The sequence below is a fragment of the Hakea prostrata genome, chromosome 3 (assembly GCF_041222555.1).
Source record: "Hakea prostrata isolate BN-2017 chromosome 3, UWA_Hpros_2, whole genome shotgun sequence".
Lineage (NCBI taxonomy): Eukaryota > Viridiplantae > Streptophyta > Magnoliopsida > Proteales > Proteaceae > Hakea > Hakea prostrata.
This window is the reverse complement of record NC_142602.1, coordinates 23,002,903-23,026,993: the sequence shown is the minus strand read 5'-3', so window position 1 is coordinate 23,026,993 and position 24,091 is coordinate 23,002,903. Positions and strand designations below refer to the sequence as shown.

Genomic DNA, 24,091 nt, shown 5'->3' with positions numbered 1-24,091 from the left:
TTAGAAATACGGAAGAGAGAGAAAGAAAATGAAAATGAGAACTGTAAAACTCTCCTGTAGAATAAGGCATACCTTGATTTTGTCTTCTTTTTTTTTTTTTTTTTTCCCTCCACCCCCTCCACTGTTTGCCGTGCAAGGATTTGCAGAGTCAGACATGAAGAAAATTACATTTCCTTTCATTTTCCACTATGGTATTTAAACTCACTAAATCACAAATTTGGTATAATTATTAAAGTATATCAAACCTCATTTTTTTCTAATTATAGCCAAACCTACCTCGTAACGCATTCCTCACTGTACTTTTCATCGTACTTTTATGCGTTTCTTTCTTTTTTTTCTTTCTTTTTCCTGTTTTTCATGCGGGTTCACGTGAATCGTATTTATTGAATAATTATTTATTATTTTTTTATATTCTTCTTATACTTTCAAATACAACGGGATTTTGCTATACCTTAGTATATTATTTTATATCTTAATTATCGTATACTGTATATCTTATAATATACATCGTACGATATTAGATATGAAAAAAGTTACGTATTATCATCACAGGATTGTTGGTTTGGTAATGACCACTTCTCTTTTTGTAGTCGATTAAATTCACATGTGCCTCTACTTTTTGTGGAGCTGGTGTAATTAGAATATTCGTAAATAGGACTTTTCTTGCACCAGGGATTGCACGACTATGATTGTTGACTATTGTTCACAGTTACTGGTGCTTGGTCTTCGTGTATGAACCTTCTAGTGAAGTCATTTAGGAATGTTCAGAGGGGACCACCTGAAGAATGTATAGTAAGACGAAATGTTGATGCTTTAGTTGGGAGATGTATGAAGTGGATCTAGATTAGCATAGATCGGGGGAGTTCTGTGTAATGGTACTGGGGAGTTAAACTGAGGCTTTGTAATACGTATTCAATGGTGCTCAATGCTTGAAGCTTAATTAAATGCTATCTTATAAAGGCTCAAACTGGCTATGGAACTAACTCAACTAAGGCAATTTATTTGATGGAACCTTTCTTTGCATCTATAGAAAAATGTTGTGAAGCTTGTTCAGGAAATTCGGCTGATCGCAAGTCATGGTGAATGTATGTGCTTCTTGCACGTTGGTTTTTTCTTTTCTTTTTTTTCTTTTTTTTTTTTTTTTTCTGGAGGAGGGAGGGGAGGAGGGGAGGGAGCAATGAAACGACTGATTGGATGCCGAAGGTACCTTTAAATCAATTAATTTATTTGATATACTATGGATCTGCCTTCTGAGTTGGATGGGATCCTACACAATCAAATTGCATTGACAATTATGGGTAATTTGTAGTCTTTATACAACTAGGGATGAGTAGGGAGGAAGAATACTTCGTACGTACTAGGAATGGCCTTTTCATATAGTATGTTGGATATCACAATAAATATTGATAGACTACGGGGGAAACTATTTGTAAAATGAATAAATATAAATGTTACCTTATTAATCACAAACAACAAATTTCATTGAGGGTTTCAATTCTTAATTGGCCGTGATACTTGGGAACAAATTATTTGAACAAATCATTTATTGTGTCAATTACATTTACACGTGTACTGCCGAATTATTGACGACAATATGTCAATTGTCACGTGTTATAAAAGTCAAATTGGTAACACAAGCGTTGTCGTGCATTAAAGATCCCACTTGTAAATTAGTCCGGACTCCGGACCACTTTATCAAAATTTGATATGTCACTGTATCATAAACATTTATGTAGGTTATTTTATGTTTTTTGAGTGAGGGGGGGATTAAAAACTTTTAGTGGATTTATTACATCAAACTATGCATCAAAGAATATACCATCAGATCCAACCATGTTGCAATAATTGCAAAATCATTGTTCTACATCCCTGTCTCAATCTAATCATATTAGCAATTAAGCGATTGTTGGATGCCGAAGGTAAAGAAAAAGAGAGGAAAAATGCCTTATACATGGGAATGGCCTTTTCACATAGTATGTTGGATATTTGCAATAAATATTGATAGACTATGAGGGAAACTATTTGTTAATTGGATAAATATAAATGTTTCCTTATTAATCATAAGCAACAAATTAGTTTCGATTCTTATTTGGTCATGATATATGGGAAGCAATTATTCGAGCAAATCATTTTATTATGTCAACTTATACTATTTCATATGGAAATATCTCAATACATTGTCGGTTTCGATTCTTAATTGGTCGTGATAACTGGGAACCAATTATTTGAGCAAATCATTTATTGTGTCAATTACCTTTTACATGTGTACTATCAAATTATTTGAGGACAATATGCCAATTGTCACATCAGATAGTATAAAAGTCAACTTGATAAAAAAAGAGTTTTGTCGTGCATTAAAAATCCCACTCATAAACAAGTCCCGATCACTTTATCAATATTTGATAAGACAATATCATTAACATTTACGTAAGTTTTTTTTGGGGGGTAAAACTTTTACATGGATTTATTACATCAAACGAGGCATCAAAGAATACACCATTGGACCCAACCATATTACAATAAAAAAATGCAAAATCGTTTAGTTGTTTCATATTGTTCTACTTCCCTGTCTCAATATCCATGTCAGCAAATCAACTTAGAAAGCTCATATTTAAGAATGTTAGAGAATATTATACTCCTTTAACACATTTTATGATATTCATGCTTCTTTGTATTATTTTTGTCAAAGTTGTATCTAACATGGTTTGTCATCTTCAACGAGATGATTTTGGTCAAATTGACGGTGTATTTAAACTTTCCATATAAAATAATGGATAAAAAAACTAAAAAAATGTTAACATAAAATAGAATGAAATACCCCAAGGATTTATAAACTATTACATAATACAATTACACCTCTTTTTTTTTTTTGTTTTTTGGTTGTATATTCATTATCTGCAATATCATTAATTTTAAAAAGAGAGACATATTTACCCGTATTAACTTTTTAAAATCTTAAATATAAAGAAAGAAAATCGGAAAAAAAATCTAAAATAATTATAATATTCAATGATTCCCCCTTAAAGTTTATTTATATGCAATTTATCCTCCAAAGATTACAAACTAGTGCTAAACCACTCATTATGTTTTATTTATATGTAATTTATTAATCCATAGCATTTTTCAAGTTGGGGAAAAAAGATAAGAAAAGATAATAATAAAAAAACCCCGTAGCTTTCCCTCCCGCCTTTATATTTTTATTTTAGTTTCAGTTGTAAAGTTTTATTTTCTCGACATCCAAACAATAGTTTAACGTTCCGAGTACGGCATGCGTTCGATTTTACCTTCCAAACAAACTCGAAGTAGCTAAACCCTGAAGTCTAAGCGGAGAAGGAGGGAGATCGAGGATTCGCTTTGCAGGGGTCGATCATGACTGGTATAATCACACTTTTCTATCTCATACGCTTCCATTTCTCTGATGTGTCTGCCTTTAATTGATTGATTACCCGTTTAGTTCCAATGGAACCCAAAAGAGAAGTTGCACTTTCGAGATTATATGTCTCTCCCCCAGATTGCCATCTTCTTACTTAATCTTTCGTTAACATGTCTCGGAAAAAATCATAACATCTTGGGTTTTATTTGTGTGATTTGATGTTAGTTATAATAGAGAGCTTGCATCTTTTTACGGTACCTCCTTTTTTAATTTTTGGACAGGTTTGATTCTTTGAGTGTTTTGTTGATATGTTTGAAATTTCGGTTAATCTGTGATTCTCTGGAGGTGGGAAAAATTAATTATGTTAAATATTATGGGATCTCAATGAGTTAGATTATCTGATTCAGGTGGTGTTTTTCAACTTGTTGGCTTTCTTTGGTCTCAAATACTTCGAATTATTTCAGCATGCATTCTTTTGGTCCCTGATAAATTCTGGTGGAGTTTTAGAGGAGATTTTTCTCACTGGCCTCAAATTCTTTTAATGGGTTTTATTTTCTTGTATTTCAATATTAAAATGTAGGTTACATATTTGTTTACTTCATGGGCCAGAAATAACAAAGGATGATACCTTTTTGTAGGATTTTGATTTAGAGAATGTGACTATTCAGTACAACAACATATTTTTTTCTGCAAATGTATCCCTCTTTCGTCATTCTTACAATCAGCTTCCAACAGACCATGTACAAGAGCAGGAGATGGAAATTGAAGCATTGCAAGCCATTCTTATGGATGACTTCAGAGGTTTGCGTTGTGGCTGTTTCAGATTATCGTTTATGCTGTTATGTAGCATATTACTTTTAAGTTTTCTCTCCAGCCACATAAACAAGGGCACCTTTCTCTTTGATGTCCCACACCAGAAATTGGATCTCACGAGAGTGGTCTCAATACATCAAATCGTTGCTTTCAAATTACTCTATCTCCCCAGGTACATAATATCCCTGATTGAAATAAGATTTTTTTCCGTGCCTTCCCATGCTTAGAAGTGAATTGCATGGAAGTAAGCTTGATTAAGTTTCCATTTGTAAATTAAAGCAAAGGGGGATGATATGCAAATGGGTATTTGTTCATGAAGAAAAATTAGTTGATTTTATTTCAGTTTCACTCTCTTCGCTTCTAACTATATGGACACTTGGTAAATTTTATATTGATCTCTTATGCCTTTGGAATCTTTGGATGTACCATCAGTGTATAACTTGAGCTTTATGTCCTGGTAATATAATTTTGTTTGGCTGATACTCACAAATAAGTTAAATATTATAGGTGGACTTGATTATTCTACCTGATGCTTAAAAATCTGCTTTGCTTTAAAGCATACTCTGTTAATGGAGTCTCATTCTTTATTTTGTTAAAGAAGGGGAAGACATTTGGTGGAGAATAATTAATCTAAGCTTTTGGTTGAAATTTTATTTTGAACTGTTAGATGTCTTTATGCCCATGGAATCATATTTACATGACATTATTTTCTTATATATATATATATATATATATTTTGAGTTCTTGTAGTTATCCAAGTACTTTTCTAGCTTATGGCAACATGCATCACAGTGGTCAGATTATGGGAGGAAGGGTGGGGGTGGGCAGGATACTGGGGTTGACAGTTCTATCAAACATTTATGTTTGTGGGAAGTGGGAAGTCTGCGTAGGTTATGTGATAATTGGTGCTAGTTAGTGATTAAATTCGTGATTACTGATGTAGAATAGGTAGGCTACAATCAATCTACAGAACAATCATGAAGTCCTCATTGAACAGCCACTTCCATATGGGTGTTTTTAAGTCTTTCTTCAATCAGCAACTATGATGGCATGAAATTTTCTATTGAAATTTTAGATAACAGCAGTAGTTTGGAACCTTGGTTGATCTCAGATTTGCAGGGAAACCGAAAAAAAAAAGGGGAAGGAAAAATGATTGAAATAGAAAATAGAGAAGATGGTAAAAGATTGGATCAAGTATCCCTGTCACTGGTATAGTCTTCTCGTCATCACCAATCTATCTTGCAGGTCTTTGGTTGAAACCAGCATCAACATCTTTTTTATTCAAATCACTGAAGGCAGGATATAGCCCCTTCTTTATTTATAATAGCAACTGGGTGTAGCAAACTGAGTTTTTTCCTTGTGTGGAAAATAGTCCTGGTCATCATCTTATTTGGAAAGAAAATACAAGTAAATCTAGTTAATTAACAAAACAGAAAATGTCATGAACCAGTAGCTACCTTTAGAAGAAAGAAATCCATCCAAAGTAGCAACTGTGTTTGGTTTTCCCAAGCAAGGATTATATAAGAAATGTGACTCAGGTCCTAAATAAGGAAACCACCTCATCTGTAAGAAGCTGGGCCCACCAGAAATTCTCTCATGCAATTTGGCTACTGTTAGCAGCATATTTCTCTAATGCAAGCTGGCAATGGTCCCACAGAAAACCTGAATTCTATTCCTTTTTTTGTTCGGATGAGACGGCAGTGAGCAATCGATAACCCTCCTGAATATGCCAGGATGACCCCTTTTTTTTGGGGGGGGGGGGGGGTGTTGGGGAAGGAAGCTGTTCATACTACATATTATTGCTGATTGCTGCCCACGACCATAAATCTATATCAATACTCTCTTGTTTGACATGTTCTACTTTTACTTGTTCTGATCTTTATCATTCCATTCAATAACAGGATGATGATGCTGATGAATCAATAACCACTCCAGGTATCTCAATTAGCCAAGTCGAAAATATCTAGTGTCTTTTTTTAAGTAGAGAAATCCAGCATCATTGACATCTCCAGTTTCCTTGTTGAGGCTTGATCTCTGCTGGGTTGTACTACCTTCGTCACCTCTTTTACAAAAGTTGACATCTGTTAATTTATTTTTTTTGGCAGTTCAACTGGCTCTAATTTTCTCACATACCGAAAAATATCCAGATGAGCCACCACTTTTGATTGTGAAAAGGTTGGTGAATGCATTACCTTCTCTAAGTGTCATTTGTTTAAATCTTTTTTGTACTATATTGCCAACTCTTTCTCTTATGTCATTAAAGTGAAGCTACATTATCTTCATTTCATGAAAAACATTAACGTTCTTCACAATATATGTTCTGTATCTGACATAGATGTGTAATGGTAGTCTTAAGAGGGCTATATGGATGTAGGAAGGGTTAATGGACCCAAGATGACCGACAATGGATGGATCTAATTCAAGGAGAAAAAAAGGATGAACCTGGTGCTGTGGGCTTCCGCACAAGCAAAGTCTTTGGGGGGGGGGCATAGTTGTCACGGCGGTGAGGTGATGCGAGGCGGTTTTAGCTAGTTGAGGCGATAAGTCGACGAGGCGCCCTCCGAGGCGCTTTTGAGGCGGTCGAGGCGTTTTAAGTGAAAATTTTATTTTTTTGTGTACATCTCATACACTAATTCATTATAAACCTATCATATCCTATATAATAAAAACAGTAATATTAGCCATTTAGCCTACCTCAAGTCATCCAACATACTACAAACCACACATAGTAGGTTCTAAATATATTCATACTATCATTAACAAGAATCAAGATACGATAAAATGTGACTAAATAGTAAACACATAGATGTATGAGCAAAACAAATAGACACTAGACAACATACCTTCATTAAATGTCACCAACATTAGCACCACCTACAACTCCACAGCTCCACCTCCACTAGCACCTATAACTCCACCTCTTCTACATTGTTGAGCTGTAGCCAAATATCCTCACAAGTAAAAGAAGAAAATGAAACAAAGCATATAGCCAAATATCTAAATAAAAAGTTTTAAATATTTAAGCAAACAATCCCACTTATATCTAAAATCTAAAGTCCAAATCCCAAATATAACAACACATCCATATCCAAAATTTCCAATAAAAATCCACAATCCATTTCCAAAATTCCCAATAGAAAAGTATAAGTCAGTTAGTTATAATCATCATAAAGCAAATTGGTAGCAAGTGGGAGATCTTCTCGAAATTGTTGTTGCTCCAAAGAGGTAGACCTCAAACCAAAATCATCTACAATGTTCTCATCATCATGCAAATCTTCCACTTCTCCCATGTCTCCATCAGACTCAGAGTCATGTTCCTCAACCACTCTCTCCAAAGACCTGCGACGTGAGTAACATATATTAACTCCAGTAGATGTTGATTCACTTGGTTGACATCTCCTCGGTCTGTTCTGGCCCTCAAGTGATGTAAATGCCCCTATAGCTCTATCAACAGTGCTCCAAGTAAGATCACCCTCAAGATGGGCTAAATCATCAGGCTGATTAACCATCTACTCATTGCTCTAGTCAAGCTCATCAAAGAGTAGTGGATCATAATTTCTACTCTTTAATTGCCTTTCATTGAACCTTTCTTGAAGACGGCGATTGTATTGAATAAAAACTAGATCATTCAACCTCTCATGTTCCAGCCTATTCCTCTTCTTGGTGTGAATTTGAATTCATAAGCAATTGAAAAGAATCCCAAGTCATTCTTCTAAATTTAAATTTAAAAATGTTTCAAATACTTGAATCACTTAATACTTACAAACTCAAATGTGCTTCAATTCAGTTCACAACCAGAGGAAGAAAAACAAAGGCCTAGTATCCTTCGTGCAATCCTTGTAAGCTCAAAAGCATTTCCTCCATGTGTATCCCACCATGTAACTATAGTATATAAAAAAAATAGATTAACATAAAAGCTAGAGTTATAAACCAAATAAGTATGACTAAAAATAAAAAACATACAAGTAAAAACTTATGAGGACTCATAGTTGTACGCTGTCTAATAGCCATAGCTGTGGAGAAAGGACCTCTACCTTACTTGTATTCACTTGCCCAGGACAATACCTTATCTTGTAGATGTGCATCAGGCACTAGTCTTCCAACAACTTCATTGAAAGAAGTTTGGAGAGAACTGATCAACTCATAATTATCTACAATATTTAAGTTGTAGAACTTCCTAGGATTCAAAAATAAGGCTGCACCATATAGAGGTCTCTCCATCTGACACTCCCATTGCTTATCAATTATTTGTATGACTTTCTTCCAGAGTCGTTCTTTGCCTCCAAAATTGTCCTTTATTCTTCTCTTAGCCTCTTGCATGGCTACAAACACTTTAGGCACTGCGTGAGTCTTTCATCAACATCCACAATCCTCAATACAATCATAAGAGGTTGTGATGCTCTAATACAATCCTCCACACCATGCCAAAAGTTGTAGAAAAAGTTGTTTCAGCTACTTTCTTCCCTGCTTCTGTCTTGGAAAATTGGATTTTGTCCACTCTTTAGAAATGAATTAGTGCCTTAAGTTATCCTTGTGTTTCAATAAGCTTTGCAATGTCAAGAATGAAGTGGCAAACCTAGTCACTGTAGCCCTCACAAGATCCCTGCCATTTGTCTTTTGTCTCAAGGCCTCCAGGAATCCCGTGTGTCTATAAATGAAAGTGGTTATTCTCTTCCCCTGAATTATCACTTCTTATATTGTTTCAAATTCCCAATGTCCTCTAGCATCAAATCAAGATAGTGGTCTGCACAGGGAGTCCAATATAATGTAGTCCTCTTCTCCATTAATAATGCCCCTGCTGCTTTGTAATTTGAGGCATTATAGTCACCACTTGAATTACTTAGCTCTTCCCCAATTTCTTCGACTTTGTTATTCAATAACTGAAAGAACATTTTTGCATCTTGCACATGGCTAGATGCATTCACAGAACCAAGGAAGAATGTTCCCTCTGGACAATTGACAAGAAAATTGATGAGGTGCCTACCCTTTTTGTAAGTCCACCCATCAGACATGAGTGTGCATCCATACATCTTCCAATATCTTTAAATTTCTCTTATCATTCTTTCTTTTGCATCTCTTCAATAAAGCTCTTTGACTTCATTGCACGTTGGGGGCTTATACCCCGAACCATATAGTGCAATAGACTTGACCATCACCTCAAAGCTTTTAGCATGGTAATGCTTGGGGTGGTTATCCACTCGCTTCTTCTCGGATCCATATTTATTGTTGTGCACTTTGCTACTTGACCATCACCATTCCATGGACCCTTCTTGCTTTTGCTCTTCCCGAGCTTGGTATCTTGGAGCACACCTCAACCTCGCCCCCGGAACGGTGGAATGCCATCACTTCCGGCCTGTGCAAACAAAAAATCTGCATCTTCTAAAGAAGCTGGAAGATGTTTTTCTTCGGCGGATCTCATTCTATTTAAGATTGTTGTTTGAGTAGCACCCTTTGCCCTCCTTTCTTCAACAACTTCTTCAGGAGTGCGTCTAACATGCATATCCATGGGACCCCTTACTGGTGCCTTATTGAGGGCACTTTTCAGTCTCTTTGATGCAGTCCCAGAGCTTGGTATCTTGGAGCACACCTCAACCTCAGACCCTACACTAGGTAAGTGGAATAGAACCACTTCCGGCCATGTGCAAACAAAAATATCTCATCTTCTAAAGAAGCTGGAAGATGTTCTTCAACAGCCTTCACAAGGAAATGAAGAGGAAGAGGGGAAATTACATCAATTGCTGGAAATAGAACTGAAGAAAGAGGAGGAGATGTGGGCCCAGAAATCAAGAGAATTGTGGTTAAAGGCTGGGGATAGAAACACAAAATTTTTTCAGACTTCCACTCTTCAGAGAAGGAACAAAAATAGAATTTCAAAGCTGAAATTGAGTTGTGGCAGATGGTCAAGTTCAGAAGATGAAATCTATGGTGAAGTAGTGGCTAAATATAAAGAAATATTTTGCTCTAAAGGTATTGATGAGGAATCCCTCAACAGTGTTCTCTCCTTGATTGATCCAAAAGTTACTCAGGAAGATAACATCATGCTGATGAGTCCTCCTAGAAAGGAGGAGATTAAGGCTGCATTGGTGGAGATGGCTCCGTTGAAATCCCCTGGCTTGGATGGACTCCCCCCAGCCTTTTATCAACATTATTGGGATTTGGTAGAAGAAGATATTTGTAAGTTTGTCTCTGAACTTTTCTCTTCTGGTAGCATGCCTAAGGAAATAAACTCTACTTATGTTTGTTTAATTCCTAAATGCAACTAGCCTGAAACCATTGATCAATTTAGACCCATCAGTCTGTGCAATGTTACTGTTAAGATAGCAACTAAAGTTATTGCTACCAGACTGAAAGGGATTCTAGATAGGATTATCAGTGTGCCTCAGTCAGCTTTTGTTCCCAATAGAAGTATTTCTGATAATGTTCTAGTGGCTCATGAGTGTTTTCATTATATCAAGAATAAGAAGAGAGGAAAGAAGAAAGTTATGGCCCTTAAATTGGATATGAAGAAGGCTTATGATAGTTTGGAATGGAACTTTGTCGAAGGGACTTTATCTAAGCTGGGATTCTGTGATCAATGGGTGTCTCTAGTGATGTCTTGTATCAAGTCAATCTCTTACAATGTTTTAGTTAATGGAGCTGCCAGGGGATTCATTGAACCCACGAGGGGCATTAGACAAGGAGATCCAATATCCCCTTCACGAAAATCTAATCTCTGGTTTGAGAGTCAAAAACAAGACCACCCCAATTTCTCATCTATTATTTGTAGATGATACTGTGCTGTTTTCAGAGGTCAACTTACAGGAATTCCAGAATATCAAAGCATGTCTTGACCTCTATTGTGCTACTAGTGGCCAACAAATAAATCAGTAGAAGTCATCTATATACTTCAGCCCTAACATTGCTCCTAGGTTCAAAAGATGGCTTTCAAGAATTGTGAAGATTCCTTATAGGGGTCCACCAAAAAAGTATTTGGGCCTCCCTTCGGAGTTTCAAGCTTCAAAGAAGGAGACTTCCGAGAAATACAAGAAAGGACAAGTAAGAAAATGCAGGGTTGGAAATCTAACCTTCTATCTATGGCTGGAAAAGAAGTTCTGCTGAAGTTTGTTGGGCTCAACATAAACAACTATGCAGAATCCCATTTTATCCTTCCTAAATCTCATCATAACAAGATTAGGAAGGATGCCATAAATTTCTTATGGGGAGAAAAGGAAAACAAGAGGAAGATTTGCTGGGTGTCATGGGAGAGACTATGTCAGTCTAAGGACAAAGGAGGTTTGGGTCTTCGGGATCCATATTTGCAGAATTTGGCTCTTCTATGTAAGCTAGCTTGGAAAGTGTGGAGCAATCTGAGGCCAGTCTGGGTCAAATTTCTTAAACAGATATACTTTCCAAATTTAGAATTTCTAACTACCCCTGGCAGCACAAACCCCTCTTGGGCATGGAAAAGTGTTTTAGAAGGAAGGAAAATACTTAAATCTGGCTTAGTATGGGTTGTGGGGAATGGAAATTCTATACGAGTTTGGGAGGACTAGTGGATCATCTCGAGTTCAAATTTCAAACTGAGAAGCTAGTAAGCTATAATAGAGATCATAGAGATATTTGCTGGGTTTCTGATCTAATTGATGAAGGGACTAGAACCTGGAAGGAGGTCTTAATCAAGGAGGTGTTTGATCAAGGGGATGCCGAGGCTATCTTGAAGATGAAGATTTCCTTAACTCCTAGGGAGGACAGATTGTATGGGGTCCTGCGAGGAATGGAAGCTTTTCTGTGAAATCAGCATACCATCACTTACTCAATATCAGGGAGAAAGAAAAAGTACAACAAGCCTCAACATCGGGAGAATCCAGTAGAACAAATATTGATTCTAAAGTATGGAAAAATATATGGAAATGTCATGTGGCTCCAAAAATTAAAAACATGTTATGGAGAGTGTGTGCTAGGGCTTTACTTGCAGCGGAGGAGCTTTCCAAAAGAATCAAAAGTTTTGATCCGTGCTGTAGCAGATGTGGAGCTTTGGAATCAATCGATCACCTTCTATTGGACTGTGATTTCACCCAAAGAGTATGGTTTGCATCTCCATTTTCTTTCTCTCCTCCGGTGAATCCTTTGATGCATGATGCGATTTCAAATTGGAAGAGATGCCTACCTGAGGAGAAATCAGAATTTAGAGAAGCATCATCTCTCATCGCATACATATGTTGGAGAATTTGGAAAGCCCGAAATGACCTGGTGTTTAAGGGATTACAATGGTCTTGTGAGCAGGTGGTGGAGAAAGCAGCAATGGAGGCAGCAGAGTATTCCAGAAGCTTCACCTCTTCTCCTCGGGTTGTAGATCGTCTTCAGCAGAAAGAATCGCCCAGAACGATGGTACGATGGGCTTTTCCTCCTATGGGCTTCGTCAAAATTAATGTTGATGCAGCTCTAAGTGAGGGCAGAAGTGGGCTGGGCCTTGTTTGCAAGGATTTAGATGGAAAACCCATCTTAGGGGTTGCGATCCCTGCCTTTTTTGACTCTGTCCTGATGGGCAAGATGCTGGCTATTAGAGAAGGTATTTTGTTGGCTCTAGAGGAAGGCTTTTTTAATGTCCTGGTGGAATCAGATTCAGCGGAGGCGATCGCATTTGTGACCAAGAGGGAACTGATTCAGGTGGACATTCAAAATTTAGTCTAGGATGTGGTGAATCTTTCCTCTAGGCTTCCAAATATTTCTTTTTTTCATGTTAAAAGGGAGTGTAATGCTGTAGCAGACTTCCTAGCTGGTAAGGTTGTGTCCGTAGCGTGCTGGACTCTTTGGCTTATGTTAGATCCTGGGTTTCTTGGATGCCTTGCGTGGGTCACACGTTAATATATAGACCCTTTTCTACAAAAAAAAAAAAAAAAAAGGTAATGTACCTCCTTCAGTAGAAGAAGGAATATGATGTTTTTCTCCAATTACTTGTTGAATGCCATCATACTCCTCATTATTCAAATCAGTAATAACTGCCCTCTTTTTATTTTTCACCAACATTACATTCATCTCTTGGGCAATTTCTGCAGTGGTCTTAGTGCACTTCACAACATCCCCATATCCACCCACTAGATGTTGCTTCAATCTTCTGATTCCTCCTTTAAAGTTTTTGTTGCACAAAGTGCACCTGATTGTATTCCTATCATCAACATTTGGCCAATACCCATATTTCCACCCTGGGTCATTTGACTTGGCCTTTCTCTTCGGGTCTTTCGAGGGATCATAACTACCTTCATCCCCACTAGGAATAAGCTGACTAGCAGCAGCTGCTGGATTATCAGTTGAGGGCCTTGAGGTCATTGTAAATAACTAGTAAATATCTACAATAAAAAACATGAAACATACACATATAATCAGCCAAAATAAAAAACAATAATAAAATTGATAATGATACCTGTATAATTTTAATTTTACACCATACCACACCACAATAAAAATCCTATGCATTCATCTAGTCATCTCACTTGATGATAAATTGATAATCAAGCTTCTATTCTGAAAAATCAGAAAAAATTATAGAAAAAAATACACTGAAGCTAATAAACAACAATAATCAGTAGGCTAGAAGCTATCAAGCTAATATTAACTGGTCTCGGTTATACTAACAAGTTATAAGTCCCCAATAAGAGAACAATCCAAGGGAGAGAGAGATTCCAGAACTAGTCAAATAGAACTTGGTCAAAGGAATAGATGAGCAAACAATTATGGTTGAATGCCATTTTATGAGAATACAATCACTGCTGAAACCTCACCTAGATCCAATGGCTGGACCTGAAGTCATGGAAGGTACCTCGTGACAATAGGATAGGTCAAGATTTGTCAAACTAGGAATCAATATAACTACCAAGTTGCTGAACTAGCAACCTCCATAAAAGCTTGATCTTTAATATTGAATCCTGATGAAAAAGGCCAATATAAGAAAGATGAATGCCTTTAAACAACAGTAATCAAATATTACTTGAGGAGTAGGATGCAGTAACCAGATAGCAGGTTCAGAGTATGACATCATAACAGTACATGAATACCAACCACGTGAAATTTCTAAGACTAGATCTCCGATCAGACCCGTAGATATCCTTGACTCAGAAATTGTAGGGAAGATAAGTAGCTATGTCACAGGAACCACAACAGAAACTTTAATTGGAATTTGCAAGTCATAGAGAAGTAAATAATCAGTTAATAATCTCCAAACAGAAATTAAACGAGTAGCAACTTATAACATTGTTAAAACACAGAAAAAAAAGGCACGCCGGCGACGGTATACTGTCGCCTGAGATGGTGAACAAAATCACCGGAGTTTACTGATTTAGGCGTTAACAAAATCTGTTAACAGTTAACACTTAATAGAGAAGAAAAAGAAAAGCAGAAGAACGAAGAAGCATCCCAACCTTTGCTTGAGACAATTCAAAAACCTGTCGGATTCAGCTGCCGCTGCAACTTGTTGCAAGCCTGCAATTGCAAAAGGGATTTGTAATTGGCAGACTTTTTAGGGAAAAGAAAAAAAAGGCAGAAGAAAGAAGAAGAAAGTGAGCGACAAGTATGGTGCTGCCGCTGCAAGCCTGCAACTACGGTGGTTTTTGTATGAGGGGGAAATAAAAGAAGCAGAAAGAGAGACGTTAGGGGTTAGGGCTGTTGTTGGCTGTTGCCGGTGACGCTGGTTGTCGTCGTCGATCGAGAGGAAGAGAGTAGCAGAGGGAGAGGAAGAGAGACGTTAGGGGTTAGGGCTCGAAATTGGGGATTTCACTCGACTGAGTTGAGTAAAATTCTTGGTTTTCCCCTTTTTTTAATGATTTAAAATGTTACAAATGATCCCATGTAACACTATATAAACATTCAACCATTAGTTGATTCCCAATTGGAATCTAATTTCCAATTCATTTTTAGCCTTTGATTTGAAAGAAAAAAAATGGTGGTTTTTAAAAGCCACAATGGCGACTAGGGGTTCAATGTGTCCGAGTTGACGTCTCGACGCTTTATGGACTCCAACTGAGGTGCTGCTCGCCTCAGGGCCTCTATTAGCGCCAGGACGCCAAGGCGACGCCTTGACAACTATGGGGGGGGGGCGCAGTTTTCCTACGCAGTGTTACCCCTAATAATTTTTGCTGAGAGGTTGTGTGGATGCCTTGGCCTTAGGCTACAACTCCGACCATCCATTGCACCACGGGTCTATTTGAAGGAAAAACTCCAAACAAATCTACATTGAGACTTAAATGAATTTAATTAATAATTAGTTTCGGAAAAATTTCTTACTGGAAAATAGATTACATGAGCGCAACAGTAGAAATTTGGATGGAAATTAAATACGAGTTGCATTGGTTTCAACAAGAAGAAAATGGCTTGAGGAATCCAGTCTATTCTAGTGAATAATGTTTGCATTGTTGAGAGTGACGTTGGTTAAGATTTCTAATGTCATTGAATCACATGCCTTCAATCTTTTAGATAATTGGCTAAATTCTTTAAATTTCTCCTTGGGCTTTTAGTTGTAATTCTGTCCAACATCAGAAGACCACTACATATATGCCCCCATTCCCCCCCCCCCAAAAAAAAAAAAAAAAAAAAGAAAGGGGGGGGGGAAGGAAGGTCATGATTATGAAATGCTAGTGATTTCATTAATCCTTAAATGTAAAACTTACAGATGATCCATTGTATTGTGGAACTTCTAACAGGGACTTAGCCCTGTATGTTTTATACAAATGCTTTCTTTTTGCTTGTTTTATTAATACCTCTACTTGACTGGGTCTCGATGATGTTCTATTTCCTTAACTTTGGTGATATTGATCTATTGCAGTGTTCGAGGGATACACACACATGACCTTCAAATTCTGAAGTCAAAGCTTGATCAAGAGGTTATTTTCTTCCTAATTTTACTTTGATTGATTTGTATCCTTTTTTGTTTGAATAGTTTTCTATTTTCTTTTAATACAACTAATGAGGTTACACATGCAGATGCATGTATTGGTGTCTATTCAAACATGAATTACCTAAAATGATTTATACAAAGCAATTCTAAATTGCATATTATCTAGACCAAACTTGAACAAATTCCATCTTTTTTTAATTGAAATGATTTATACTAGACATTAGATGTACCTTAATTATTGCACCTACCAATAAGATGTTTATAACTATTTTGATATATGTTATTAGTATTTGACTAATGCAATTATTGTAATAAGCATTTGTTTAGCTACAACCTAGGGAAATGAATATGGTAATAAAAGGTAAAGAAATATATTGAAGTTTACTAAGAAGTGTAAGTCTCAGAGGGGGGTATATAAGGAAATTAGCCCAAATTTTTTGGGGGCATTTTAGGTAGTAAAATGTAGCCATGTTCTTTGATTTCATGCTTTTATAATAGTAGTTTGATGGTATGATGGTTTGTTTATGTTTATATTTCCTTCTTTGCAACCAAGATTATTGGAAATTACATGGTGTTGCTTGATCTGGATGGTGCTTAAATTTCAAATTTTGATTTATGGACTCGATGAAATAGGATATTGTTGGTAGATGCAGGGAAGGGATGATAGAAGAAGAAAAAGGCTAGGTTCTTAATGGCAAAACAATTTGGGTGCAAAACAGCAAACATAAATAAAACTTTCACCCCAAGCACACGCAGTGGAGCCATTGACAGTCAAGTGAAATCTAATCCATGAAATAATTTGATCAATGGACAGTATCATAAATTATTTAAAAATTAAAATGTTGGACATGACTCCCAAAAGGGGAGGACCTTGGCGCAACTGTTGGTGGACCACTGTTGTGGCCCTGAGGTCAAGGCATCGAAACAGCATTCCAGCAAAAATTGTTGGGGTATGCATAGAAGAGCTTGACCACCCACCCCTGTGTGGCGGAATCTGGTCGTGTGGAAGCATTTGGCAGCTGTTTTACCCTTTACATGACTCCCAAAAACTTCTTTTGCTTTCTTGTGGGTTTTTTTTTTGGGGGGGGGGGGGGGGAGATCAGTACACTTATGAACAATCATAACTTGTGATAAAATCTCCAGTTAGACTCAAGCCTTAGGGCTCAGTTCTCATAAATCTGGTGTTCTGCCAACTTTCAGCCCAAGCTGATAATCTGAGGCAGAAGTTTAAGGTGCAGTGAACATGATTAGTAGGCTTCTTTTATCATCCAAACTCTCAGGGAAATGCATCGAAACTCAATTAAGGATAGATTGTGAATTGCCAATCTATACCGATCCATTCCAAATGGGTTCATCCTACGAAGGAATCTTTGGTGGCTTTCATTCCGGCATTTGTTTTATCAACTAGATGAGTATGGTTTTGACCATTCTATGTTTAACAGGTATCTGAGAAGTTTTATCAATTGGATGAGTGTGATTCTGACCCTTCTATGTGTATAGGCATCCCAGAAGTCTTTTCAACTAGCTGAGTGAGATTTCGACTCTTCTATGTTTTAACAGGCATCCGAGAATCTTGGTATGGCAATGGTATACACACTTGTTGCATCGGCTAAAGAGTGGTTGAATGAAAGATTTGATCCAAATGCTGGGATTTCAGATGACGAAGAAGGAGATACGGCCAAAGATGACGTATGGCTGTTTGTCCTGCCTGTGAATTTCTCTGCTTTGTCTTGTGTTTTCTGAATTGCAGGTGTGATCTTTGTTGATGTTGCCAAGCTATATTTTGTGTATTCCTTGGCTGCTGGAAACTATTGGATTTGGTCATGCGTAATTTTAATAACATTTATCTGGTGTTTAGGTATTCAGTTAATTTGTGATGTCAATGTTTCTCATCTTTGTCTGTGTGCTTAGATGTAGTGTATTAATCCTATTTACTTGAAACTAATGGTAGATGCCAACTTAACAAAATTTCTTTTAAACATTCACGAGAAGTGTTTTTATAAAAATTAATTCATGTTAAAGTGCATGTGATCTTTAGGATCACCATTAGTGACCTGTGTTGCATTCACCCAAGCATGAAACCAAAGCATTTCCAAAAACTCACTGAGATCCTGTAACATGCTTGGGATAAGGCTATGTGTATTAATGTTTTGATCCCAGGCTTGAGCTTCTTACCTGGTCCTGGAGGGATGTGGAATTCAGGATGATGCCACAGTGTAATTTTGTAGTTTAGGTCCTAGCACTGGCTTACCTTTTGTAAGAGCCTGGATGGTCGAAGAGTGCAACATGCCAACAACAATATCTGGTCCACTGCTAATGATTGGGAGGCACAATAGCAATGCCAATTGCAGAAATTAGCCTTGATTCCCTCCTCTCCCCCCCAACCCAACCCCCCCCCCCCAAAAAAAAAAAAAAAAAAATTCCATATTTATGCACATGAATATGTTCAAGAATTAAGATAATCCTGGACCCAGGATTGTAGTTTGAATCCTGATCCAGATTGGTATGTTACAACTCGCTGCTTACCCAAATAAAGGGGCAATTAGCCTCTTATTGTTCTTTCATCCATAAAATGGCTGCTGAAGAAATGTCGAAGAACATATTACTTAATTGCTTCATTATCTGCTATTGGTGATCCATAACCCTTAGTTTGGTCATCCCTACTATGTTCTTGTTTTATGTTATATGTTATATGTCTTCAACTGAGAAAAAAATCCACTTCTCTTTTTGTATTTGTAGACGTAGGCAGTTAATTTTTCTTTAATAGCTGTTAGATAGAGCTTGACAGCATTGTCTTTACATAATGTAGATATGTTGAATCATGACAAATTTTATTCCTTCGTAGTCTGATGCAATTTTCTTCTGCTATCGTATAGCAATCTTTTGATAGTTATGGATCTGAAATAGGTTCATTTGTCTGATCTTCTAGGCTTTTATAGTTTTTCATAACAATATTGTATTTTGACCAACAACTGACAAGTGGGTTTTCTCATCATGAAGTCCTATGATCTGTTATTTTCTTTTTGGTGCATGTTATGGGGCCTTCACAAGTTTATTAATGCCTTTTGTTCTTCTGATTGATGAGCATGTTCATGTTTCAATTTCAGATAGTTATACCGCATGGAGAGCCAGTTACTCTCGTAACTTTTGTTGCATGGAGAGAACGATTTGAAGCAGAGTTGGCCCTAGAACGAGCCAGGTAAATTTTTACATGAATTGTACCAAACGGTTTGTTTGCATGTTCGACCCCCCCCCCCCCCCAACAAAAAAATAAAAAAATTATATATATATATATATATATATATAGTAAAAAACGCACGTGCAAATGGCACGTAGTGATATATGAAGAAAAATTGAATAAGAAGGGTACAAAATCAAATTTAAATAGCCTAAAACTAACATTGTGAAAAGTAGGAACTTGGAGAGAAAAATTTAATCTAGTGCAAGAAGAATAAATGATAAGGACAACAAAATCAAGTTGATTGATTGGATTGGTTTACCTGTCCACGGTAATTTCGGAGATTAATATCAACTTCTGATTCAAGGAGAGAGAGAGAGAGAATCTGAAGATTCAAAACAATTCAGCCATCGATGAGAAGAAACAATTGTAGTACCCGTGAATTGAAGATATTAAGATTGACATTGATACGAATACAACAGAGAAATAATACGTATATTACCTCAGGTGACCTTAAGCTCCAGAATAATGGAGGGGAGAATTTTCAATTAGAAACCAAATTAGGATTTAAAACAAGGTTTGGCTAGGGTTAGGCCAAGCTCTGCCCTTGTTGTTTGTGTAGATTCAGAACTTATTCTAATGGTTTTGGTGCATGGACAAGGTCTGAATTAGGCTCAGGTTTCAGGAGGTTTGATGTTGTTGAAATTCTGAAAATTCTGTTTTTCAGAATTTGGTCAAAATCGGGGACTATATGGGAAAGGGGAAAAAATTCTACTATGCGCAGAACAGGGGAAGGGCAGGGTGTCTTGTGAATAGGGGAGAAGATGAGGGAAAGGATGTGATGGGTGGTGGAGAAGCTTCAACTTACTTGGGTTGGTGGTGAGTGTTGCGAGACTGATCCCAATGATGGCGAGGATCACAGTGAAGAACCCACCAATCTGACCTAGGAGTTGAATTGGATTCGAAATCACACGACCAAAGACTACTGTGGTGGTGGATGTGACTGCAATGCCTACGAAAGTGAAGGCGCCCATGAAAATCGGAAACCATAATTGGCATTTCCAATAGATTGGCAAGCGTTGTTCATACGACTTGAACAACGTCATTATGGTTTCTTTACTGCCATTGAGAAGTTTGAAAGGGAAGAGAAAAGAAAAAAATTGCAGGGTTGTAGGATCAGTGGCTGTGATACCATGAAATAATTCTGATATTTGGTTTTTTTTTCAATAATAAAACAACGGAGTCAAGTACTCAAAGAGAAACTAAAAGGAAGCAACATCACAATCCGCCTGAAGGATCTCCTCCAACCCGTGGGGAACATCCTGAAAGAACATCCAAGAGCACTGATATTTGGTTTTGAATGTTCAAGACTTCACATTAGCTTGAGTATTGTATTTATAGTGTAATCAATTACATGAATAGGAAGTTGAGATATACAGGGAAACAAACTTAACAGAATACCAACTTTTAAGTAACCAAGTGAAATATAATTTAAACTCTAAACTAAAGAGTTTGTCTCTCACTCAAACTCTGGTTTATCACTTTCCTAAGAAAATTTTCTTTTTCGGTTTGATTTTACGCATTTAAATAAAAAAATATATAACAAGGGTACCAAGAATTTATGAGTAAAAAATAAAATGACAAATAAGCTAATACAAAAAATATGACATTTAAATAAAGACGAGGATACATTAGTCAAGTGAAAGGTTTGCGGAAAAAGAAGAGTACATGCTTTTATAATAGTAGTATGATATATATATATATAGTGTGACTTGAAAGGTGATCATCTTCAGCAGTTAAAGTGGGAATCATATTTCCAGCTTTCTGTTGCCATTGATTTGAAATCATATCCTCTGGTCTAGATGATTGTGGTTGCTGGATTTTCTATGCTTTAAAGTTAATGTTTATTAAATGATTACTAACTCTATTTATGTATCATGATCACAAATTTAGGGATTTTGTGCATTGGGTAGGCCTTTATTTGGTCACAGCTGTGCTTCAGATTATTACTAACTTTATAATTGCTAGTCATAATATTCAAGGATTACGTGTTAGAACAATTTGTGACTTTCATAAATAGATTTGATTCATCCTTTTCTCTAAGGCTGTGGGTCCATTCCGCAAAATGTAAAAACATATCTCCTTCCCCTGCCACCATGAATCTTAAAGACTTCTAACCTTAATCCGAAAAACTGCCAGCGAATACTATAAACTCTTAAAACATCAAACTGGAATCACAATTTTCATCCTTACATCATAAAATCTTAAAGCTTAGGCTGCAAAACGCTAAGCTTGATTTTCCCTGAACCTGAAAATCTTTGGTACTGTTGAAGCCCAAAATGGTTGGAGTTACCGATTCACCAGAGGCTGAAAAGAGATTACTGGAGACTGAAATAAGTATAGAAAGCTCATTCCTGGAGAAATTACCAATGGATTGCTTTGTTGTTGTCCACTTCATGGTTGTCGTCCTCAACAATTGCTGCCACCATAATGGTTGTCATCGCCACTGCAGAAGTCATAGAAACACTCGGAGGGATGAAGCTGTACTGAAGACTTAGGGTGGAGAGCTGATGTAGAATCAAAGGCTGGAAAGAAGAAAAACCATGGAACTGGGACCAAGTGGGCCAGCAATGGACCAGGCTAGCTCAAGCTAGCCCATTCAGTTCACATGGTCTTTTAGAAGGGCCAGAAAGAGGCCAAAACACTGTTCACGTTGTTCCTGCGAACAGTCTCAGTCCATTATTTGGCACGTTGGAGGATATTCATAGAGGATTTTGTGGGGCCCAAGATCAGATTACATGAAGATTTTATTCATGGAAGATTTGGGATCTTAGTTTCTATTTTAGATATTTATGCATGTGGCTGAATTATAAAGCCTAGTGGTTTCTAATTTTAGTTAGTTACCTATTTTTGATAAGATTCTATTGTCACTAGTCACCAAGTTATTAGTTCCTATTTTCAGTTCAGGGAGTTTCTTTTTCTTGTGAAGCTTTATTTAAGCTATACATAGGGCCCTCTAATTGCAATATAAGATCAGACTTTAGAGAAATCAAATTTGCAGGCCATGTTGCTATTGCTTAGGGAGGAATCCATGTTCAGCTGAGATAGCAGTGGGTGGGAGACATGGGGTTGAGGTTGCCACCCCATACCCCCTTCTTCTTATCCTTCCACGATAAAAAGGGAAAAAAAGAATCCTAGTTATTATCTTTTGTTTCATCAGTATATAAATCCTGGTGGCATTCGATCTCCCTCTGATTTCTCCTGTTTGAGGTTGACTTTTGCATCAAGAGTGAAATTGTATAATCGGGAAAGAAGTCTATGCTGAAAGACAGTTTTGCCAGTATTCTTTTGTGATAAAATGACATACCTTGTCAGTTACTTTCTTACCTAATTATTTACTTTCTTGTTGTGAACTTTAATCTTCATGACCAACTACCGCTGGACTTTCAGGTTAATGCCCGAGTCTGCACTTTCGGTAACTAAGGACAAGAAGCTTGGTGGGCGACAATGGTTTGAAAGTGGCAGAGCTTCCATGGTATGTCAGCTTCCCCAGTGTGTTTTACAAGATCTTAGATGATCCCCAAGGCAAAAAATATGTGCGCACGTTAATATAGGGTGAAAACCTCACTCAACTGCCCAAGCTTTCAGAACGCACTCCCCAAAAATGGGGGTTATAAAAACACAGCCCTAGCTTTCAGTAACCATTCTCAAAGTCTGGTAAAAGGAATTACATTTAATAGCATTCCTTGTTTTTGCCAACGACAGAAAGGTGCCATGCAAGTCACTGAAGGGTCTGAAGAGGAGGATGAGGAAGATATTGATTTTGATGATGAGGATTTTGAAGGTGATTTCTCCTCAGTCATTTATTATTGTCTTTAACATAGTGAAACTAATGGCTGGTTGTTTTAATAATATTCTTTTGTTGTAAACCATTTGATTACTTTTACTGATACTTTCAAGATGTTGGAATTGCAGATGATGAAGATATGCTTGAGCACTATTTGGCAGAGAAGTAAGACTCCTCGAGACATTCTTCAAGGAGAGGCAGCTGAAAAGATGTGTTATAAACATTCAACCATAGGACAATTTTTTAAAGCATGGTATTGTAACATTATATTGATTCTACCAGATTATAATCTCCAATTTTCTGGGAAATCAATCTACAACTTGGCCTTTTTGGTCTACGATGCTATCCTTTATGGAAACATCAAAGACAATTTGGAAGGTGGGTTTCCAAGTTCAGTCTCCTTTTGCTTCTGGGATTCATTCTATCAAAATACTATGCGTTTTTGAAAAAATTGATCCGAGGTTCAGTTTACATGGAGAAACTGATAGAATTTATCAGTGAACATGAACTATAAATCAGCAGAAACGAAATTCACAAACACCATCTTTGACTATTAGTCCCAGTTCCTCCATTCTAGCCCTGATACTTTCCCGTTCTATAAATTTACATCCAACAGAAGACTAAACCTCTCCAATTACCACAACCACTTTGAATACTTTGTGTGAACCATTCAGCTACTAGTTTACAGTCTTTCCCAAATCATCACTGATGTCCAGCCATAATCCTTCGTTTGCTGCAGCCCGTATGGCATTGCCCATGTCATTGCACTCCTGAGCTTTGCTTACTGTAGAGAGCCCTGCATTTACTGAAATTCATTTGTTGTTCCAGACTTTCCTTCAAGCTGATGTAAAATTGCATGTACAGTTAAGACGTCATCTATGACAGAAGTGTTTAAAAGGTTTGATGGAGTAAAAATTGATGAACAAAAAATATTCCAACACTCTGCTTCTGAAAATTGTCAGCATGACTTCTCAACCTGGGGACAGAAAAGAGGGGGGGAATTTTTATCCGTAT

The 24,091-nt window shown here is 37.0% G+C and overlaps 1 protein-coding gene across 1 annotated transcript; it reads left to right on the top strand.

Moving 5' to 3' along the window:
- Positions 1-3,244: 3,244 nt before the first annotated feature.
- On the top strand, positions 3,245-23,837 carry LOC149021669 (uncharacterized). The gene is made up of 11 exons (XM_089149894.1): positions 3,245-3,376; positions 4,109-4,174; positions 4,291-4,358; positions 6,088-6,121; positions 6,292-6,361; positions 15,981-16,038; positions 17,613-17,741; positions 19,160-19,251; positions 22,681-22,765; positions 22,996-23,074; positions 23,206-23,837. The coding sequence occupies exons 1-11, from the start codon at positions 3,370-3,372 to the stop codon at positions 23,244-23,246; spliced, it is 729 nt and encodes a 242-aa protein (XP_089006020.1). The 5' UTR covers positions 3,245-3,369; the 3' UTR covers positions 23,247-23,837.
- The last annotated feature ends 254 nt before the right edge of the window (positions 23,838-24,091 follow it).